A 19,710-nucleotide genomic window follows, 5' to 3' on the forward strand; every position below is an offset into this window, starting at 1 on the left:
CGCACGGCCACGGCCCACGTTTCCTTTTTTCTGTATTTTCTGCAGAAATAAAAGAAAAAATCAGGAAAAGAGACCGAAACAGAAACAGAATCAGATTCAGAAACAGAAACAACGAAACGAAACCAGAGTCCCACTCTGTCTCTGTTGCCAATTTCGTTTTGCATTTTCGATTTCGTGGCATTTCCTATTGGGAATCCTGGAGATCTGGGAATCTAGAGATCTGGGGATTTGGGGATCTGGAGATCTGGGCATCCGCAGAGAATCGAGCTTAATCCGAACCACCAGCGGGTGGCCGGCGGTCGCAGCTGGTGGGGATTGTCTGCTGATCGGCGGCGGTCGTTAATTAGCTGATGAGCCCAAAGATCAAATGCCAATTAACCAATCGAAGTGCACAAAAGAGGCTCTAATTAAATTAGGGGTTAAGTGACCAAACTGGGCAACTTTAATATGATTAATTTATTTATAAGTTACGAAAGCGATTCAAATACATGTATTCAAGCAAAGAAACAGTGAATTTGTTTGAAATAATAATATGCCTTAATTATATTGTTTTATTACATACATTGTCATAAGCATCAAAGAAAAACAACTGTGAATTTATTTATTTATTTGGTATTAACTTAATTTTAAAACTTGTAAGTTCAATAATAAACTTATATTAAAATATGTTATTAAATAATACATTTTACTTTATTACTTTAATTATAAAATGAACCTTAATTAAAATGTACTATTACATTCATTACTGTGCATTTATTTATTTGTTTATTATATACTCAATTTCTTAACTTGTAAGTTCAATGATGGGCTTATCTATAAATATAATATATTATTACATAATATTTATTACTTTAAGCATAAATTTAAAAATTTCTTATTGATTTGAGTTCGATATGGTAATTTGTCATTAAATTACTATGCCGCATAACATGTAAACTATCTTACTCGTTTTTTTAACATGAAACTTGATCATTTATGTAAAAACTGTAGTTGTTATTCTTTAACACAACCAATGTCGTTTTTTAATATACATTCAATCCGTGAGCCCCCAATTTGTTCAACAAAAAAAAAACCAACTCTATGTTAATACTTAACTGGTTTCATTGCACAATCATTTGTAGTCAGGTAATTCAATTGCTTAAATATGTTTATTGCACAGCCAATTGAGCTTATTTGAAAACAGATTCATTCATTAAATAAATAATGTGGCCTTTTTGAATAATAAACTTCGTTTACTGTTCATTATTGGGTTTCGATAGTGTATTGCAGTCTTCATATAAAATGTATTTATATAACAATATTATTTTTCATCATGGAAAAAGTTAAAAAATTTTAATTGTAATATTATGCATTGTACCATAAACATATACTTTAAATTATGACTATAAAAATATAAATCTGAGACATGAACCCACTTGAGTTCTACATTAATCGTGACTAATGCTCTAAGAATAAGCTCTTAAAGCTCTGAAAAATCATAAATAGAAAATAACCATAATTGTCTTTATGTTGTTGTGGCAATAAACATCATAGAATAATATATTAATTATCTAATTTAAATTTCTAGCAATAAGCCCTGATCCACGACGGATGTTTCCCATAAGTTGGATTAACTTTTGGGCTTAACCGAATATGCATGCGAGTATTTCACACGAATTGCTGACTTGCAATTCGTTGCGGGTCGTAAAAAGCGCTGAATGATCTTTGCCTGCTGTTTGCTGTTTTCTGTTTGCCGTTTGCTGTTTTCTGTTTGCTGTTTTCCGTTTGGATGGATCTTAATACAACAACAATTCATATTTTTTATTACACCTACTTTGGGACCCAGAAAAGCGACCTCGAGTCGATCGGGACAAGAGAGCGGCCCCGAAATGAAGGCGTTAACCAACTTTAATACATTTATTTGGGCCACGCTGGCCAGGATTGGGTAGGGTATGGGTATGGGTAAGGGAATGAGGACTCCAACTGAAACTGAGAATTGAAGAACTCAGGAACTGAGGAACTCGGGCGCAGGCGCAGCAGACGCTGCCATATCTGTCCAAAGTAATAATTATGTTTCACGTTGTTATCCTAATTTACGTGCCCCAGAACAGCGACCTAAACAGAATCCCAGTATGAGGTGCACTTCAAGAAATGGAATGCATATAAGTTTCTTGTGAATCGTACCTTTTAAGCGATTTCTTTTTGTTAATAGTCAACATTTGGTTATTTCTCTTATTTTCCAATATATCAAAAAATGTCATATTCTAAAGAATAGTATTAATAATCCTGAAATAAGAATGTCCCAATAACAAATACGTTGTATGAGAGTGGTTAAGTATTATAAATTTCATATTTTTTTTTAGCTACTTATAGTTTTTTAAACATATGCATTTTCTGGTGAACTAATATGTACCTTGTGTATAGAATAATGCAAAATAATTTTTTGCAAGTGCTTGAACCTGAACCTCCGTCACAACCGATGCCTGGGGCTCAAACTGAAGCCAATGCTGAAGCTTCAGCTTTAGCTTCAGCCAAAACTGAGGCTCATCATCGTCGGCTGGTCGGCGCATTTCACTGGAAAAATATTAAACACAAAGCGAGATACTGAAAATTGATTTCTCACCTTCGTGCACGTTATGGAGGTGGAAGTTAAGGTGGATGAGGAGATGGAGCTACGGAGATTCGGAGCTTTGGAGGTGCCTGTCTTTGTGGCTTATAATTAATTAATACGTAGCTGCACATGTACAAATACAGGTATAAATATCCGGATTTGGATATAGCACTTCGTGATTTGCACGCCCGCCGCGTTTCGTTTCGTTTCGTTTGGTTTCGTTTGACGAGCTCGAAAAACATTTCAATAATCATAATCTTGAGGGGGCCCCAAAAGGGGGCATCCCCCTGCACATCTAAGGAGGAAGGGCCCAGAATGCCAGAAAGCCTGAATGCCAGACTGCCTGTCGCGGGGCCACCTCCCCCTATTCCACGGTCTGCTCTCCTCCACTCGTAAATTAACATTTATCTGTGAATTTATTGCATCATCGAGAAAAGTTTTCAATTCGCTGGAGAAGCATTCAAGTAACGGAGGGGGGGGTATGAGGTATGTGGAGGGGTCTTGGTAGAAATCCACATGCCCATACCCATTCCGAAACCCATTCCGGAACCCATTCCTATACCCATTCCTATACCCATTACATCGCCAGGCACCTGTTGGTCAATGGGAAATTTATCTGTCATTCCTCTTGCACCATTTGTCGTGGCATTTAATTTGCTTTCAAAACGCAGCTTAGTTTTCCATTTCGAAATCTTCGCCTCTCCGGTTTTTGGAAGGGGTATTGACTTTTTCATTCGTTTTGGAAGATTATTGAGGAAAGTGTATGGTAACATAAACCTTGTTCTTTCTATACATTTTTCCATATGTGATTAAAAAGAAATGATTTATATGTAATACAAAAAAATACACAACTGTTCAAGCGACATTCGTTTAATTTTAACTGTTAATAAATACACTTAGAAAAGAAAATTTCTCGATTTTAAGAAAAAATAGACTTAATTTAAAGAATTTGAGCCTTCCATACAAAATTTAGGAAAATATTGCCTAAAAATGGAAGCCTCAAATTCAAGGCATTTATTCCTAGAATGAAGGCAAGTTTAGCTGAAATCAAGGAATTTGGTTTACGTATACCAATATTTTCTAAACACAAACTAATACAATATTATTTTTGTATTATTTCTTTAATTTTTATTTATGTTTTTGAATTTTCAAATTTGTAATTCTGTGCATTATTTTAATATGAACCATGTATCTTTTTTTTTTAATTTTAATATATGGTTATCACAAAAAAAGTGAAACAATATATAAGATATTTATATTTAAAAAAATTATAAAAAAAAGTACGCTCATTTTTTAATTTTAACAAAATCTGAATTTCATTGAATTTTTAAAATATGCCATAAAACGTTTGAGTATTTTACTAAGTACTTTGTATGCAACTAACTTTTGAGTCCAGGGCAACAAGACATCGGTTTTATTTTCATTTCTGTTAAGCCACCGTCTTTGTTAATATTGTTTTCTTTGACTTGTGTGTTTGGGGCTTACGCTCAGTTCGTTAGCCTGTCAGACCCCTCTCCCCCGAAAAATCCCCCCTTTGCCCAGCTCTCCCGACGTGACATTTTAAAAACGAGCATGGCCATATAAAAATTTGTATGATATGATTTTTATAGACTTCAAATCGATTTTTTTATGATCATCGCTGCCGCTTTTTATGCGCTCGCCACGGTTTTATGTGACAGCAGGACAGCGGGGGGTTAAGGGGTCGGGTGGTGTTGCAAACCCATTCGAAATCCGGATGGCTGCATTTTTATGCAATTATGTAATTAGGTGTGAAGGCAAACAATTTAAAGGGGAGTCACAAAATATTGATGCTGCCGATGATGGCGATTATAATGGTCGGAGGACGGTAACCGTTAGGTCTCCTCCTTATCGATGCATTCGGATCGCCATACCATATGTCGTGGCATTGTATAGCTTGCTATATCTATATGCTATATGCTATATGCTGTATGCGATCGAAGAGCCAGTCAATATCCGGTCGTGGCCGGTCGGGCGAACCAACTGGGCCACCTGTTGTGTGCCCCTTTTTCTATGTGCGCCGCATTTTTAATTTAATTTTTTTTCTGCATTCTCCTTCATATATATGCAAGCTTGAATTATTTCGTGCAGGCTTCAACTTCGAACCTCATGCTCATGCTCCTGCTGCTGCTGCTGCTGCTGCTCATCCTCCTGCTTTTTGGCCTCCTGGCCGCCGGTGATTAATAAAGCCAACATCCAGACCGGATCGGGATCGGGCTCGGGATCGGGCTCGGGATCGGGCCAAAAACAGCAACTGCAACAGCTGGCGGCAACAGCCTGGCCAATTCCCAATTCCCAGTTACCAATTCCCAATTCCCAGTTACCAATTCACATTGCCAATCCCGTTCGTGAGAAGTGCAGAGCCCAGGCCCAAAACTGTCCGCAGTTGACTTTCTTTTTTATGAACTAATAACCATTTGCCCAACCACTAATTGGCGAGGTTTACATGTTTTCCCTGATTTCCAGCTGATTTTCGATTTTCATATTTCTAGTCCCCTAAAATGTAGGGTTTGAAAACATTTTGGGCTATCCAAATTCAACCTACTTTCCTAAATAATTAATAGTGAGTATGTAGACTTGGTAAATTATAAAATGAAAACACTCTCAATTAAGCTTTTAAGGTTTTAAAGAAATTTTGTAAAACATATCCTGCTTACTTACATACCTTACTTATTTATCTGTATCTAAATCGATTGAAAATTTTACTCAACAAGCTATGACAATCCGATATTTAACAATATTTCGCAGAAATTGTTTTTCAAAATTGATTGCATTGTTTATAGAGAATTCCCAACAATAAAACTGTTTTTTTTTTAATTTTTTTTGATTTATTTAGAAAATTCAGTTTTGATTTGATATGAAAATTGTTTGAATTTCAACATACCCCATAATTTTTAGCTCTGAATTTCATTTGATTGGAAAATTAAAGACTAATTCATCGGTATACGACATTCCAACATTTAACAATTTCCGCCAAGAGTTCTGATAAAAAAAAAAACAGATTTTTGAAATGCAACTTGACCAAAGTAAGACACATAGCTATAATAGTGTTTGTTTTTATGACTAAATTTCCCATTTTTCATGACTTTTTTCCAAAAATTTATGATTTTTAGCTGTAAATCGATTTAATTTATTATGACGATCTTAACGATTCCAAATTTTGAACCATATGTCCCAGGTACAACAGTACAAGAGTCAGATTTGTTAAGGAAGCCTAACATATTTAGATTTTGGGATTTCTAAAACAAAAGTTTATGAAATGCAAAACGATTTGTGGTTTATTTGTCTAAGATTGCAATTTAATCCCATAGCAAGTTAATTTTTCTAGGGAATTGTTATGTGCACCATATTTAGTCCCAACTAATTTTAAATTAGAATGATTCCCCGAATAGTTTATGTTTAATAGTTTAAAAAAACGGATTTGTTAGTTTTCATTTGATTTAATTTTCCTATCAAGTCTAATACGAACTGTACACTTATGGTAGGCAATTAAAGTAGGTGAGTATTTACAAGTATCAATATCCCCGTTTCTCCGCCGCCTTATTTCTTGAGCACCGCATTGGCACTCGTGTCCTGGTGGAGTAGTCCCAGGCCCAGGCGGTGATAAGAGCAGGCCACCCGACATCCCCGGGTGCAGAACTCCCGATCCGCGCACATCGACGTGGCCAGACTCAGCTGGACGACCTCGAGGACGCGGCAGTAGTCGTGGCACATGTAGCACTCTGGCCGGGATCGGCACAGGAGGGGGGCGTGATCATCGGCAGGGACTGGCGGTAGCAGAGCTCCCGGCACTCCCCGATCCTTTGGGGTCGTCCTTGGCTTCCAGTTCCGATTCCGGTTCCGCTAGATATGGATGCGCCCAGCGCATTGCCAGAAAGAATGATGGTTAGGCACACGATGGTGGATGCGGTGATCCTCAGTACTGCCATGTCTCTCAGATTTGCGGTTTTCCTTGTGTTTTACTCCTGAACTTCGAATGGATTCGATGTGTCGATCGCTTGAGGTTTTCTGGACTTCTGATTGTCCCCTCTCCTTTGGGATCGCATTATATACGAGAGACGTTTCATTCACAAAACCGTTGGAAAACCCCGGTTCACTACCTGATCAGCATATACTTACCTAGTTTTGAAGTCTCGAAGGGATCGGGAGGATTCAGGTAATCGACAACACGTGTCCACGACACAATTTCATGAATGATCTGCTCTACTGGAAATCCCCTGGAATTTCCCGGCATTCATGGCGTTACCTGAAAATGGGTTGAAAATCCCAATCCCGGCGCCGCCATTCGGTGACAGTTTTTATTATTGCGTAATACGTTTCTCATTGATCTACGGTCGTCTGAGTGCTATACCTACTTTAGAAACCATTGTGGACAGACGCAAGGTAATTGGGAAAGTTGTAGGTTAAACCGCACTTAAAGTCGTATTGATAAGCAGCATGTCAGATAAAGTTGACCAAAGGAATGCTGTATTACTGTACTGCATATGAACTTATCGTAAAATTTTGTTCATATTTAAATACTCATTGTTTTTATTGAAGTATTTTAAAGATTGCTTTTTGGGGGTTTTAGCCCTATAAATTTGCATTTATTTAACAAAAATCAATAAACAAATACAAAATTCGTAAAACATTAATTTTAACTCATTAACAACTTAGAATTCTTCTTATTAGTTCAATAAAATCATGAATGATATAACATTCTGAACTAAATTTAACTTGATTTCGGTCGATTTGTAATATTTTATTTTTAAGAAATTATCCTACAAGATAATGTTAAGCTGAAGCTTTTTAATGAGGCATTTCAATGTTAAAAAATATAAATAAATGTAAATAAAATATTATGCATCAATACTATTAAAAATAAAGTTGTTTTTAATCCCATAGACTTTAATATTTTAAAAACTTCTAAATGGCCAAACATTTTTTTTTAAGTTCAAGTGTGTTATGTGTGTCACGCAGTAAAATAAAATGTTCACCAATCTTGTTGTGCAGAAAATCATTTTGGCGTAACATTGTTAAACAATTATTTAAAACATGGTAAACCAATTTTCATGCAAAAACCAAATAGACTGGCGCCACCTAGGAGCAAAGAATCAAATTGAAGTGGGTCTGTTAAAAGATGTAGACTACGTTTTGTCGAATGTAAAATGAAATGTCGAATGTAAACTAAGTATTTCAAACTATTTAAAAACTATACATGAATGACCGTGTATCGAAGAAATTGGGTTCGCGTTCATCGGGATTTGGGCCTTATCATCATTTCCGAAAAGGTGAGTGACACATTGTAGTTGTAGTTCTGCCAGGTGCCCCATTGAAGTCCCTGGGGTCCGTCCTGTCTTATGCCATCCTTATAGTACTTTGCATTCAGCGTGCTGCAAATGCAAGTGTTTAGTGGGCCATTTGGCTCAAACGATGTAAATTAAATTCGTTAATTTTAGTTGAAACATACCTTATGCAGCATCTTTTGTACCACCAACCACCGGCGTGATCTTCAGCGCAATTCCCCTTGGCCTTGTCATTGTCCCGGTCGAATGTGCTGAACTTGTCGTTCAAATTGTAAGTTAGAGAATCTCCGGCCGGACCATTATGTTGCCCAAGTGATTTCAGGTAGTATGATTCGGCCTCGCTGCCGATCTTGAAATCGTCGTAATGTATGTAGCTGGTCGACCCATAAAACATGCCAAGCTTGATGTAGAGCTCGTGCTGAACGTCCTTTGTCATCTGGTAGATTCTCTCCAGTCCCAGGAAGAACTCGGCCCTAACATCGCCGAATCCGCTCTTGTAGTCCTGCCAGGGTCGATTGAAATTCTCGGAGCCGTCGAACCGCTTTTGAATGGTCATCCAACCGGTTTCGTTGCACGGCACTTCGAAGTGCTTCAATCCGTGTGATTTTATTTTGTAAATTCCCCTTGGACTGCCAATGGGACATCTATCGGTGCCATTGCACTTCAACAGATCATCGGTTGCGAGGGTTAATTCCTTGGAAACCTTTTTTACTGCACTGCTTAAGCCATTGATTTGGTTGTCTTTGGTCGTGATGTCTTTACTTTGCTCCCTAATTTGCGAATCCTTTTTCTTTATAAGGTGGTTCCTAACTTCGAGTTCACCTGTGACAGTTGCCAACTTACTCTGCAATTCAATTATATCCTTTGTCATTTTGTTTACCAAATTGTGCAGCTCCTTTTGATCCTTTAGCTGGGCAGCTTGGGTGCCCAGTTTTTCTTTCAGAGCACTGATTTGTGATTCAAGGATATTGATTTGATCCGAAGAACGGTCTAAAAGAATCTGCATTTCTTTTATACTTTCACTCAAAGTATTTATTTTTTCGGCTTTGTTATGGAGCAGTTCGCTTTGATTCTCGATGTGGTTTTTTTGCACCATTATTAGGTCGTCCTTGGTCTTGACTTCTCGCTCAGCAATAATTACCTGACTGTGCAAGTCGTTAATTGTCTGCGAGTTGTTGTTTAGTCTCGCCTTCAGTTCACTGTTGGTATCGGATAATTCCTTAAGCTGTTCAAGATGATCGAACATGGGCTTCAATATATTCAAGCAATGTTCGCCACACTGATTGTCCATATTTTTGACTGGATCTGCGGCGGCTAAGGAAAGCCATAGTGCCAGAAAAATCGGCAACCAGCGCGAGTTCATTATGTCTAGGCACTGGGCGAGTCGGAACTAAACTTAATTTGACTTCGGACATTAGTCCGACTTAAATAGTCAGTGTTCGCTTGAGATAAGAGCAAATTTTGCTCCTATGAGCTCAAAATCGTATCTTTAATTCTGATTCACACGAAAACAAAACTTTAGAAAATCCCGCCAAAAGTGCACGGTCATGGAAATTCCCAAAAATGTTTGGATCGAAAGCTGACGAGTCTATATACTTATTTAATTTCAGCTTTAAAGGCTTGGGTTGCTCTCCTTCTATCTGTCCTTTAAAAAATGAAGAATTTTGATTTTATTGCAATTTATTTGATACAAATTGTTTAAAAAATTCAACAAAAAAACAAAACTCAATTTAATTAGATTTGATTTTTGATTTAAATAAAAACCAATCAGGTTGCATTCGATATATAGAAATATGATCAATTTAATATTATAGGACAAGAAATGTAGAAGGAAAATTTGGATGATCTTTGATGTTTTGATAAAGGCCTCGAAAAATCCACAGAAAACAATTATATTAAATTTACCCAATCAATTTTTTCAGAGCCCCAAATGTATGCCTCAAAAAAAGCAACCGATGCAAAAATTTCATTGTTTAATTTTTATTATTAAAAATTTCTTTATATTGCCTTTGTTGTTTTGCTCATTTGCTGTGACCGATCGTTCTCCTTTCCTCGCCCTCTTATCATCTGCATTGCTTTGTATTTCTATCGTCATTCGTTTATTTTAATTTCCATAGACAAATATTGTTTGTTTAATGTTCAAGGAGGATCAGAGTCCAAGACGGACTCGAATTTGGCTTGGCTTGGCTTGGATTGGATTGGATTGGAGGAGGTTTTCTTATATCGTATACCTAATTTTACAAAAAAAAAAAAAAGAAAATTCAAATAAATACAAACTAAAAACAAACCATAAAATATAGAGTACAAAAGAGTTGAGCTTAAAACATAAATAACAAAGCCGAAAACAAAAATTAGTTAACAATTCAAATAAGTCTAAATACAAGTATTGGTTGTTGGTTTCCCATCATTCTTCTGTGTGTGATTTCCATCAATTGCTCTGCTCAACAACTTCGTTTGAGTTTATGACATGGATTAAACTAAGTGCAATAATGGTTACTACATGTTCGATCTCCAACTGCGGGGGATCGCTTTTTGTTTAAGGTTCAAGGACCTCTGGGCACTGGCATTGGTGGATGATTGAGCAGCCTCGAAATGGTTTCAGATCGAGTGTGCGTAACAGAACCTCAACTACATGGGGGCTAGGCTATATCAAATCTATTAAATACAAAACTGCAAGTCGCCTTCCATTCAACATTCGACGACTTGGTTAAATCACAGCTAAAAGGCAAGCATAAAAGTAATTAATTGATTACACAAAACATCAACGACCTTGTCGCCTTCTCTGTCTGATTCGTGCCCAAAGGGGAGGGTGGGGCTGTGGGTGGGGGTGGGGGTAAGGGTTCGAGGGGGTTGTGGTTGGCTATGCTTGTGGGTGGGACTTGGATTACTGGCTCTCAAACATATTTATGTACAATTGTGTTATTCGTTTACTTGACTACGCATAATTAATTTATATAATCGTCATATTCTTGTTTTTTTTCTGCATTCCTTTCATTAAATAGTTAATATTTATAGTATAGCACCGAGTACAAAAAAATGATCAATAAACAGAGTTTTGAATTTTGTTTTCTTGGTTTTTCTGGTTTGTCGTTTTTCGATTTTCGTTTTTCTCTTTTTTTTTTTTTGTTTAGCAAAACTAACAATTTCCTCGCTTTGCTTACTCATGTAACTTTTGTTTTTGTTTGGTGTTTGTTTGTTTTTTTTTTGTTTGCGGTTCTTGTTATACAGAACGCTTAACGGTTGTTTGTTTGTTTGCTTTGTCGCCGTTGTTTAATGTTTCGTTAAATTCTACTACTTATTTAAGGTAATAATTTCTGTTGCTTTCGTTTACGTTTTGTTGTCACAAGCGAATCGTCACTGTTCTATATCCGTTCTCTTACATTGTTCCATCGCCAGATATCTGTAAAATATAGAACAAATAAATAAAATAAGATAGATAAAGGGGCTAAAAATCGACATGCTATAAGTGTGCATATTACATTTGAAATCAAATCACTGTAAGCATTTTTAAAGTTACAAATATATTATTACTTAGCCCAGTTAATTGGTGATTAACATACCTGCGAATGCGAACTGTCGCTCTCCACCTGCTCGGAGTAGCAGTGCTTATAGTTAAGATAGTCTAGAAGTCTTCTCGGTAATGGCAATGTCTGTATAAGATCCTTTCGTATAACCGCCTTTAGTATAACAAATCTACAAGAACAGCAGACGACAATGATAGTTTATAAATAACAATTTATATATATATATATATCTATGCCAAACATGGCCAAAAGATAAGCTAGATTCAGAAAATAATGACCAACCTGCACATGTGCTGCAAGCTTTGTACATGCTTAAACCTAGATACTGGATTGGTTAATTGCACACGCATTGGTCCGTGCTCCGGCCGACGATGCAGAAAGAAAAGATATCTGTGGAATATAGTTTTGGATGACCCTGATATGGTGGATTTAAGTGGGATGCACTAACCTGCCGCTTCGCGAATGCTCGACCGCCTTCTCAATGAACTCGGTGATAGTTTGCGACTTGAACTTGGCGTACGAGCCGAAGGAAAAGGTTCCTGGCAAAAGTACATGAGATATTCATAAGGTTTGGTACAAGTCGATAAATGAAATCTTCATATAAATACAGGAGTTATATTATCCCCGATGTCTTAAGTTTAAGCTATTACCTAGCAGTATACGCTTAAAATGTATTAATTTGGGTTTTCAGCAGATTAGTTTATGGCTTTGGAAGTCCATACTCATAGTTTTTTAAGGGGTTACATAGGTGTTACGATTTTATAACTGCAATTGCATATTTATTATTTAATTATTTCATTTGAATTCGGTCGATTAAATACTTTCGGAAATATATGAATTTCTATAAGATTTTTACATGAACGATACCAACATCTATAGATTGAACGAAGTATTTTTAATTATTTTTGTAAGCAAGTTTTTTTAATTATTTTAATTTAAGCAAGTAAGTTTGTCAAACATTAGTTTTTTTCCAAAAAGTTGTGAAAAATATTTAAAAGAATTACAAAAAATATTATCTTTTTAGAAGTTTTTCATATAATGTCTACCGAAAGAATATCTACTATTTCATATATGTAAATACGAAACCTATCACAATAAGCGAATAGATAAAGCTAAAATATCTGATCTTTTAAGTAAATTTGTTTTGGTTTTGTTAGACACACATTTAGGTCGTTATATATATATTTGAGTCTATATTAAAGTCGTGAGTTCTATACTACTTGTACATATTTATTAAAATCGTTAAGTATCTACGTTATGTACATATTTATTATATTCATTATGTATACAGCTGTGGTCATGCAAATATTAGTTTTTTAGCTTATATAAATTAATTAATTTATTTATTTTAAAGCTACTTTTGAACATTTGTTGAAGCTAATACTTAAATATGACACATATGAAATCCATATTATTATAGGTATATTTTAAAATATTTATAAAAAATATTGACAAACTATTTTATTTTAATTTATAAGTAGGTAATATATTAAAAACAAAGTGCAGGTTCTTCAATTTGTTTAAAATTAATTACTACAGTATTTAGAAAAGTGAATTGTACAGAATTATTAACAGTTTAAATTTTCATTGAAAAACTAAAAGAATGTCAAAAGCTATTTGAGGCGTATTTTGTACATTGTTGACTAAACATTGAGATAAATTAAAACATAAGTTGTCCCATGACTTTAGATTGTCCCACTACTATACCCATGACCGCAGCTGTATGTTTAGATATCGTTACACGTATTACGAATCGGTAGATATAAATACAATAAACAATGTCTTCAGAATCGCCCTCACTCACCCTGATCCTGCTCGATGCGCACATGGCGCACGCAGTTGTTCAGTTTGAAGCTCAGCGAGAAGATGTAGTGGTCGTCGGAGCTGTCGCGCACGATGAAGGAGCCATCCGGTTCGCTGGAGAGGACCTTCTCGGCCGCCTCGCTGGACAGGGGACCCCAGTACCAGCCATACTGCGGGATAAGATCGGGATACAATTAGGCCGTTGTTTTCGGTTGGGAAGGGGAAGGGGGGGCGTGGGAAGGGAAAGTCCCACCCTTTAACCTACGTCTTTGACTTTCTCAATGCTGGAGGTGAACTGCAGCGCCCGCGGCTCCTGCACCACGTTCGTCTTGAGCTCCTCCGGTTCCGTCTTAACGGCTTCAATGGCATAGGCAGCAGCTGGAAATGTAGGAATGTAGGACAGTCATTGGAATCGATCTATCTTTGTTCTTGGGTTCAGGGTTCAAACCATGAACCACAAATACTTGATTCATTAGAAATCAGATCAGCTTAGGTTGCTCGTAAAACTCATCTTGGGTTCATAGGGCTCATTGTCCAAATAGTAACGCTGTGTACTGAATAGCTTTTGGACAACGACGTTAAATGCTAGATGTGAGACATCCCAATTTAATCTTATTTAAACAAGAAAGGAAGCAAAGTTCGGCAAGCCGAAGTTCTTATGCCCTTGCAGCTATTGCAAAAATTAAAGATTCTTCAAAACATTAAAATTATAATTGACTTGCGTGTATGTTTACATTGAAGCTATGATGATTTGCAGCTCAATTATTTGAAAGTTCCTATGGCAGCTATATGATATCGTTTTCCCATTTTAATAAAATTAAAAGCGTAATTCTGAACTGTCAAATTATCAATTAATCAAAAAGAATTTCTAAAAAAAATTACAAAATAAAAAAGTTAAACTTATAAAATTTTTTTTTTATATTTTTATTGTGCCCATGGGAGCTTTAAGTTATAGTCGTCCGATTTCGATGAAATTTAAACCGTAATTCTGAAATATTTAACCATTACTATATCTCGAAGAACTAAAAAATAATTAAAAAACCACCAAACACCAAAGTTACATATTTTTTTTTTCCAATTGTTCCAATGGGAGTTATATGCTATAGAAAGACAACTTTTGGGAAAGTTTCATGCAGATAGCTTTAAAACTGAGAGACTAGTTTGCGTAGAAACGGACGGACAGACGGATTATTTCATGTGCTTAAGAATTCGCGGTTTGCGACTTAGGGGAAATACCTTAATTCTAGCCTCTGTACTTTGTTACTCTTCGTAATGCTGATCTAATATAATACCTATACGAGTCTTAGCCATGAGCTTGGCCATTTGAAAAATAAACATTTCCGAGCATGATTTACTCGAAACTATCTTTTATGTAAATGTGAGTGGCTCATGCAGCGAACTGCTACTCACCCTTCTTTGGTAGTGGTGGCAGGGCACGGGACTGGAACTTCTTGCGCAGATCGGCATTCGGTTCGTCCGACGCCTCTGCCGCGATCAATGCTCCTCCTCCCAGGCCATTCCCGCCATTCAGTTCGGTGGCCAGCTGGGCCTGGCCCGCCACTCCCGGTGCGCTGGTTATCACGGCAGCTGGATTGGGGATCAGTGGCATTGCGGCGGCGGCGGCGACGGCGGAGGCGGCGGCAGCGTTTGCATTTGCATTGGCCAGAGTGCCCGTTTGAGTGCCAGCCGATCCCCGGCAGCGGCTGTGATTGCTGCGCCGGAAGCGAAAGATGCTGCAGAAGCGCTGCTTCAGATTCAGCGTGAACTGGGACTTCTTCTCGGAGTGCAGGACGTGCTTGTTGTTCGGCAATTGCTGGCTGTGGGTGTGATTGTGGTGCTCCGTTGGTGGCTTCTCCAGCTGCTGTTGCGATGGCTGATGATGGTGGTTGTTGTTGTTGTTATTGTTGTTGTTCAGCTTATCGTTGTCCAGATTGTGCTTATTCTGCTTGCTCAGATACTTGCCACCGGAACTGGCGCCACCACCATCACTGCTAGTTCCTCCGCCTCCATTGGCTGCATTGTTGGACCCACCCGACGGACCACCACCTCCTGCAGTCCTGGTGGTGCCCACACTGCTACGCGTTCTCGCCGTCGTGGTGGTGGTATTGGTGGACACACTCCAAATGGTCTCGTTGCTCGACTTGACCATCGGCTTGGCGGTGGCATTGGGCTTGCTGCCCGCATCCGAGTAGAGTGTGTGATAGAACTGCTTCACCTCGTCCAGGGTCATGTGCAATGGCTCCGATTCGCTGACTTGGCCCATGCCCACGCCCACGCCCACGCCCACGCCCATTACTCCCACGGGTGTGCGATACTTGCCATGCTTGCTCTTCTCGCCATCGCCATCGCTGGTCTCCGTGCCGGCGCCCGTGCCCGATCCTCCGTAGCGCTGCTTGCGCTTGTTCCGCTTATTCCGTCTGCTCGCCTTGTGGTAAGTGGGTGCAGTGGGTTTCTGCTGCTGCTGCTGCTGCTGCTGTTGCTCCTCCACCAACTGCAACTGCTGCTGCTGCTGCTGCTCGATCATGTCGACGGGGAAGGCATAGATGTCCGAATCGATGGGCACGTTATAAAAGTCGGAGATCTCGCGCGTGAACAGGGCATCGTGGGACATGGCCTGGGTGATGAAGATGGAGTCATCGGGCTTGTTGGCGGACGACACGTTCAGCGAGTTGTGCGAGCTGCTCAGGCGGCTGTTCAGCGAGTTCCTCGAATTGGGCCGCTGGCCATGGCTGTAGCCGTATCCCGGCTGGTGGTGGTGATGGTGGTGATGATGATGGTGCCCATGGCCACCGTACCCATGCCCATTCCCATGCCCATGCCCATGGCCATGGCCATGGCTGTGATGGTAGTGACAGTGGCTGGTGTGACCCAGCGGACTGTAGAGCGAGGCCTGGCGTCGCTGCAGACTGCTCTGCTCCGCCGGCTGCCTCCTGGCGCCGTAGTAGAGGTCATAGTCGTGGATCTCCGAGAGGCCGGCACTGTTGAATCGCTGCTGGGCAGCCGCCGCCTTGGCACTGGCTATATTGTCCTGTTCCGTGGGTATGGCCTTGAAATAGCGCGTGTGGTCCTGGTAATACGGACACAGGGTCTGCTTGATCTTCACAATGGACACGGGCGGCGGTGGCGATGGCAATGGCGAGCAGCTACTCGCCTCCGACTGCTCCTCCTCCAGCAGATCCACACTGTTGCCCAGCGAGCTGCTCACAATGTTGTTCGGTTCGTCGTAGATGTTGTCCGTATGGCTGTTCAGTATGGAGTCACTGGAGTACAAGTGCTTGTTGATCGCATACGACTCCTTCAGGCTCATCTGGCCCAAGGCCTGTCCGTCCAAAGCGTCCAGTTTGCACTCGGCCTTGGCCAGCAGCAGCACCAATTCCTGTGCTCCAGCCGGATGTGGATGTGGATGGGGATACGGATGTGGATGGGAATGGGAATGGGAATGGGGATGTGGATGAGGATGTGGATGGGAATGGGAATGAGGTTCCTCGGGCAGGACAGCCGTGGCCAAGCCGCTCATCATGGTTGTGGCAGCATCGTCCTTGAGGTGCTCGAACGACGATTGCGAGGAGGTCCAGCGACGCAGACTGTTCACGATATTCTTGGAGATGGAGCGCACCAGGGTGGTCTGTGGCGAGTCCTGGAATTCGGGCGGTGGATCGATGGGCGCCAGGGGTCCCTTTTTCAGCGTATTGAAGTTCTCGGCACTCATGCCGCCCTCCGAGCAATTGTCCAGTGAATCGAATTGCGACACCTCGCCATCGCTCTCCACCATCTGCAATAGTCAGTCATCACACACAGGATTAGGGGTTTGGCATGCCAGCCACCACCACGACGATGACGAGAGCTTACCTCAATCTCGAATTTGCACATGCCCAGGCGGTAGGAATCGCCACTGGAGATGGAGCTGTTGGTGGTCAGCGGCACACCGCTGTCGTCGCTCAAAGAGGCCGCCGCATTCAGCTCGATGCTGTTGGCACTGACCAGTTCGTGATGCGGCGGTGGCATGATGCTGAAGCTATCGCTGCTGCAGATGCTGGACACGCATACGCCTCCTCCTCCACCTCCTCCTCCTCCTCCTCCACTACCTCCACCTCCGCCTCCGCCCCCTGACACGATGCCGCCCACATTGCCATTCGAATTGGAGCTGCAGTTGGAGTTGCTGTCCTTAAGCTTAATGGACGATTCCATTTTCCGGGCCAGAGACTCAGGTGAGAGGCAACAGCTATAAATTGCAGATATACGGAAGGTTCAGGATATTAATAAACAATTTTCAAGGATATTAAAAGATATATCTCAAGAAATTATATTGTCATTTTCAACGTTTTTAAGCCAGCTATCATAATAATAAGGATACAAAATAGGGAGATTAAAATAGATTCTTGGTTATTAAAAACTAATTGTTTGGTACTTTTTTTTTTTAATTCTAAAAAAATTCCTATATTGGACAGTTTAAACAAAATAAAAAGAAAGGCATTCTTATATTATAATTAATTATTAATTAATTTGTTTGGCAATTTCTGAAGTTTCTTTAAGATTTATCATTAAAATGCTTTAGGTACAAAGTACATTAAATATAAATGTTATGTTTGATTTAATTTTACGGAAAATAAAAACAAAAAACCAAGCAAGAACAAAGCTTTTGAAGTTTTTAAAAGCAATATTATATTATATTAATATTATAGGATTAAAGTGTATTATTAATTTAAGGTTAAGTTTAAAGGATTATTCACACATAAAACAAGTTGTTAAAAAATTAAAACTCAGGCATTTAAAAATAAACTTGCGTTTTAAGTTTGAAAGATATAGGAAGTAGACCAAATCATTAACTATTGATATCCAAGTCTTGTAAATTAAAGCACTAGACACGATTTATATCAAAGAAGTTATCTATCGAGTAATTTATAAAACTTGAGATGGATTAGATTTCGCCTTATATTATTTTAAAAAAACCGCTTTTGCGGAAAAAGTTCAACTTGTCAACGGTGTTTTGGCCGCCTTAGGTGCACAATGTTTCGCCAATTTACATATAAGGCCAAAAAAAGGATGTTCCAAAGGCGATATATTTAACGAATGGCAATGGTATTAGCTGCGATCTTTAGGGTTCGATTTTGATTAATTAAATGACACACATCCCAACCTATGACCTTTGGGTGCGGCGGCTGCAGCTTGCAACGAATGCAATTGAAGGTCAATGACAGTTGCGTGCGCCGTTTTTCGTCCTGTCGTCCTGGCCGCCCCCCTCACCGCCCCTCCGCCCAACGCCGCCTCCGCCGCCCCCTTTTCACCTACGCTCGTGCTTGTGCGCAGAAATTGAAGCCAAAAAAGCAGACGAGATTTTTTTTTTTGGGCGTAGAGATTTAGGTGGGGATTGGATTCTGATTTGGCTTGCAAGAGGAGACTTTCCGAAAGTGCAGATTTTGAGTGAGATTTACAATGGGGATTTTTCTGGGAGCGATTTCAAGGATGCATCTTTGCCAATTGGATTTTGAAGTGCGTAAAAAGTACCGCTGTAGTACACACACACATGGGCACATAGAGTAGCCGGAAAAGGCAGCCGCCCCCCGAAAGCCGCCCACCGCCCACCGATGTCGTGCGTCGTCGTTTTCGTAGTACGACGTTTTGCTAGTATTTTTTTAAGCCATTTTATATAGGTGCCGCTAGCGGGAGGGAAATAAAGAGAGAGAATGTGTGTGAGAGAGAGAGAGAGAGAGCAAGAAAAAAAGCGACTGAGTGCAGCAGCGATAACAAAAATTCTTATTAGAATTTTGTCACTCTGCATATATACACAACTCGCACACACACACACACACACATGCACGCACACACTTTGCGAGAGAGCCACGACACCTACGCACACACATACTGGCTCAATTTAACACCTTTGCTTAATTTAATTATTGCTCTCCTCTCGCGTACACACACAACACAAACTCATCCAGTGCAGGCCAGACTCGCACACACACACAACATCAACACTAGCACACCCGTTTGCATTCATTACAAATACAATTCCAGTTGCAATCGCACTTGCCTTTCGCTGCCTCTTTCGTTGATTCTCCTTCCTCCGATTCACGATTTCCGATCCGATTCCCGATTCCGATCCTGTCTCCACTTGCAATCCCAATTCCGATCTGATTCCTATTGGCTGCACTGCGCGCTCAGCACAGATTTGTTGACAGGATTAATATTAATTGCACGCATCGCAATTGCAATTGCTGCACGGCCGCTGCTTTCAATTTCGATTTCGATTTTCAATTTCATTTCAGCATCAGTGTGACCGCGCCGACAACGATACAAAATACCATCCGGTCCGAAAATAAATACCGTTAAATACTGTTTCAGTTACCCAAAATACCACTGAGAAAACCTAATAAATTCGCCTAACATTTCTTTTAACCGACTTGAAGAATATCGAATCGAAAATTGCCGAAACTGTTAATCAGAAAAAATGCTATTAATTGTTTGTTTTTTTTATAACATAAGCTTCATA

The 19,710-nt window shown here is 39.6% G+C and overlaps 3 protein-coding genes across 3 annotated transcripts; all 3 read right to left on the minus strand.

The window, feature by feature from the left end:
* Nucleotides 1-6,148: 6,148 nt before the first annotated feature.
* Nucleotides 6,149-6,537, minus strand: LOC108135403. The gene is given in 2 exon segments (XM_017256101.2): nucleotides 6,149-6,351; nucleotides 6,354-6,537. Coding segments are annotated over 2 exon segments (387 nt in total).
* Nucleotides 6,538-7,492: 955 nt separating this feature from the next.
* LOC108135435 (fibroleukin) lies at nucleotides 7,493-9,593 on the minus strand. Its single transcript, XM_017256174.2, has 2 exons — nucleotides 8,058-9,593; nucleotides 7,493-7,980 (listed from the first exon to the last, which is right to left on the minus strand). Exons 1-2 carry the CDS (start codon nucleotides 9,254-9,256, stop codon nucleotides 7,842-7,844), a joined length of 1,338 nt encoding a protein of 445 aa, XP_017111663.1. The 5' UTR covers nucleotides 9,257-9,593; the 3' UTR covers nucleotides 7,493-7,841.
* Nucleotides 9,594-10,171: 578 nt separating this feature from the next.
* On the minus strand, nucleotides 10,172-19,491 carry LOC108135434. Its single transcript, XM_017256173.2, has 9 exons — nucleotides 19,252-19,491; nucleotides 17,070-17,442; nucleotides 14,631-16,992; nucleotides 13,486-13,598; nucleotides 13,222-13,390; nucleotides 11,866-11,956; nucleotides 11,700-11,807; nucleotides 11,454-11,586; nucleotides 10,172-11,293 (listed from the first exon to the last, which is right to left on the minus strand). The coding sequence occupies exons 2-9, from the start codon at nucleotides 17,406-17,408 to the stop codon at nucleotides 11,270-11,272; spliced, it is 3,339 nt and encodes a 1,112-aa protein (XP_017111662.1). The 5' UTR covers nucleotides 17,409-17,442; nucleotides 19,252-19,491; the 3' UTR covers nucleotides 10,172-11,269.
* Nucleotides 19,492-19,710: the final 219 nt, after the last annotated feature.

Source organism: Drosophila elegans, unplaced genomic scaffold (genome assembly GCF_018152505.1).
Source record: "Drosophila elegans isolate 14027-0461.03 unplaced genomic scaffold, ASM1815250v1 contig_149, whole genome shotgun sequence".
Taxonomy (NCBI): Eukaryota; Metazoa; Arthropoda; class Insecta; order Diptera; family Drosophilidae; genus Drosophila; species Drosophila elegans.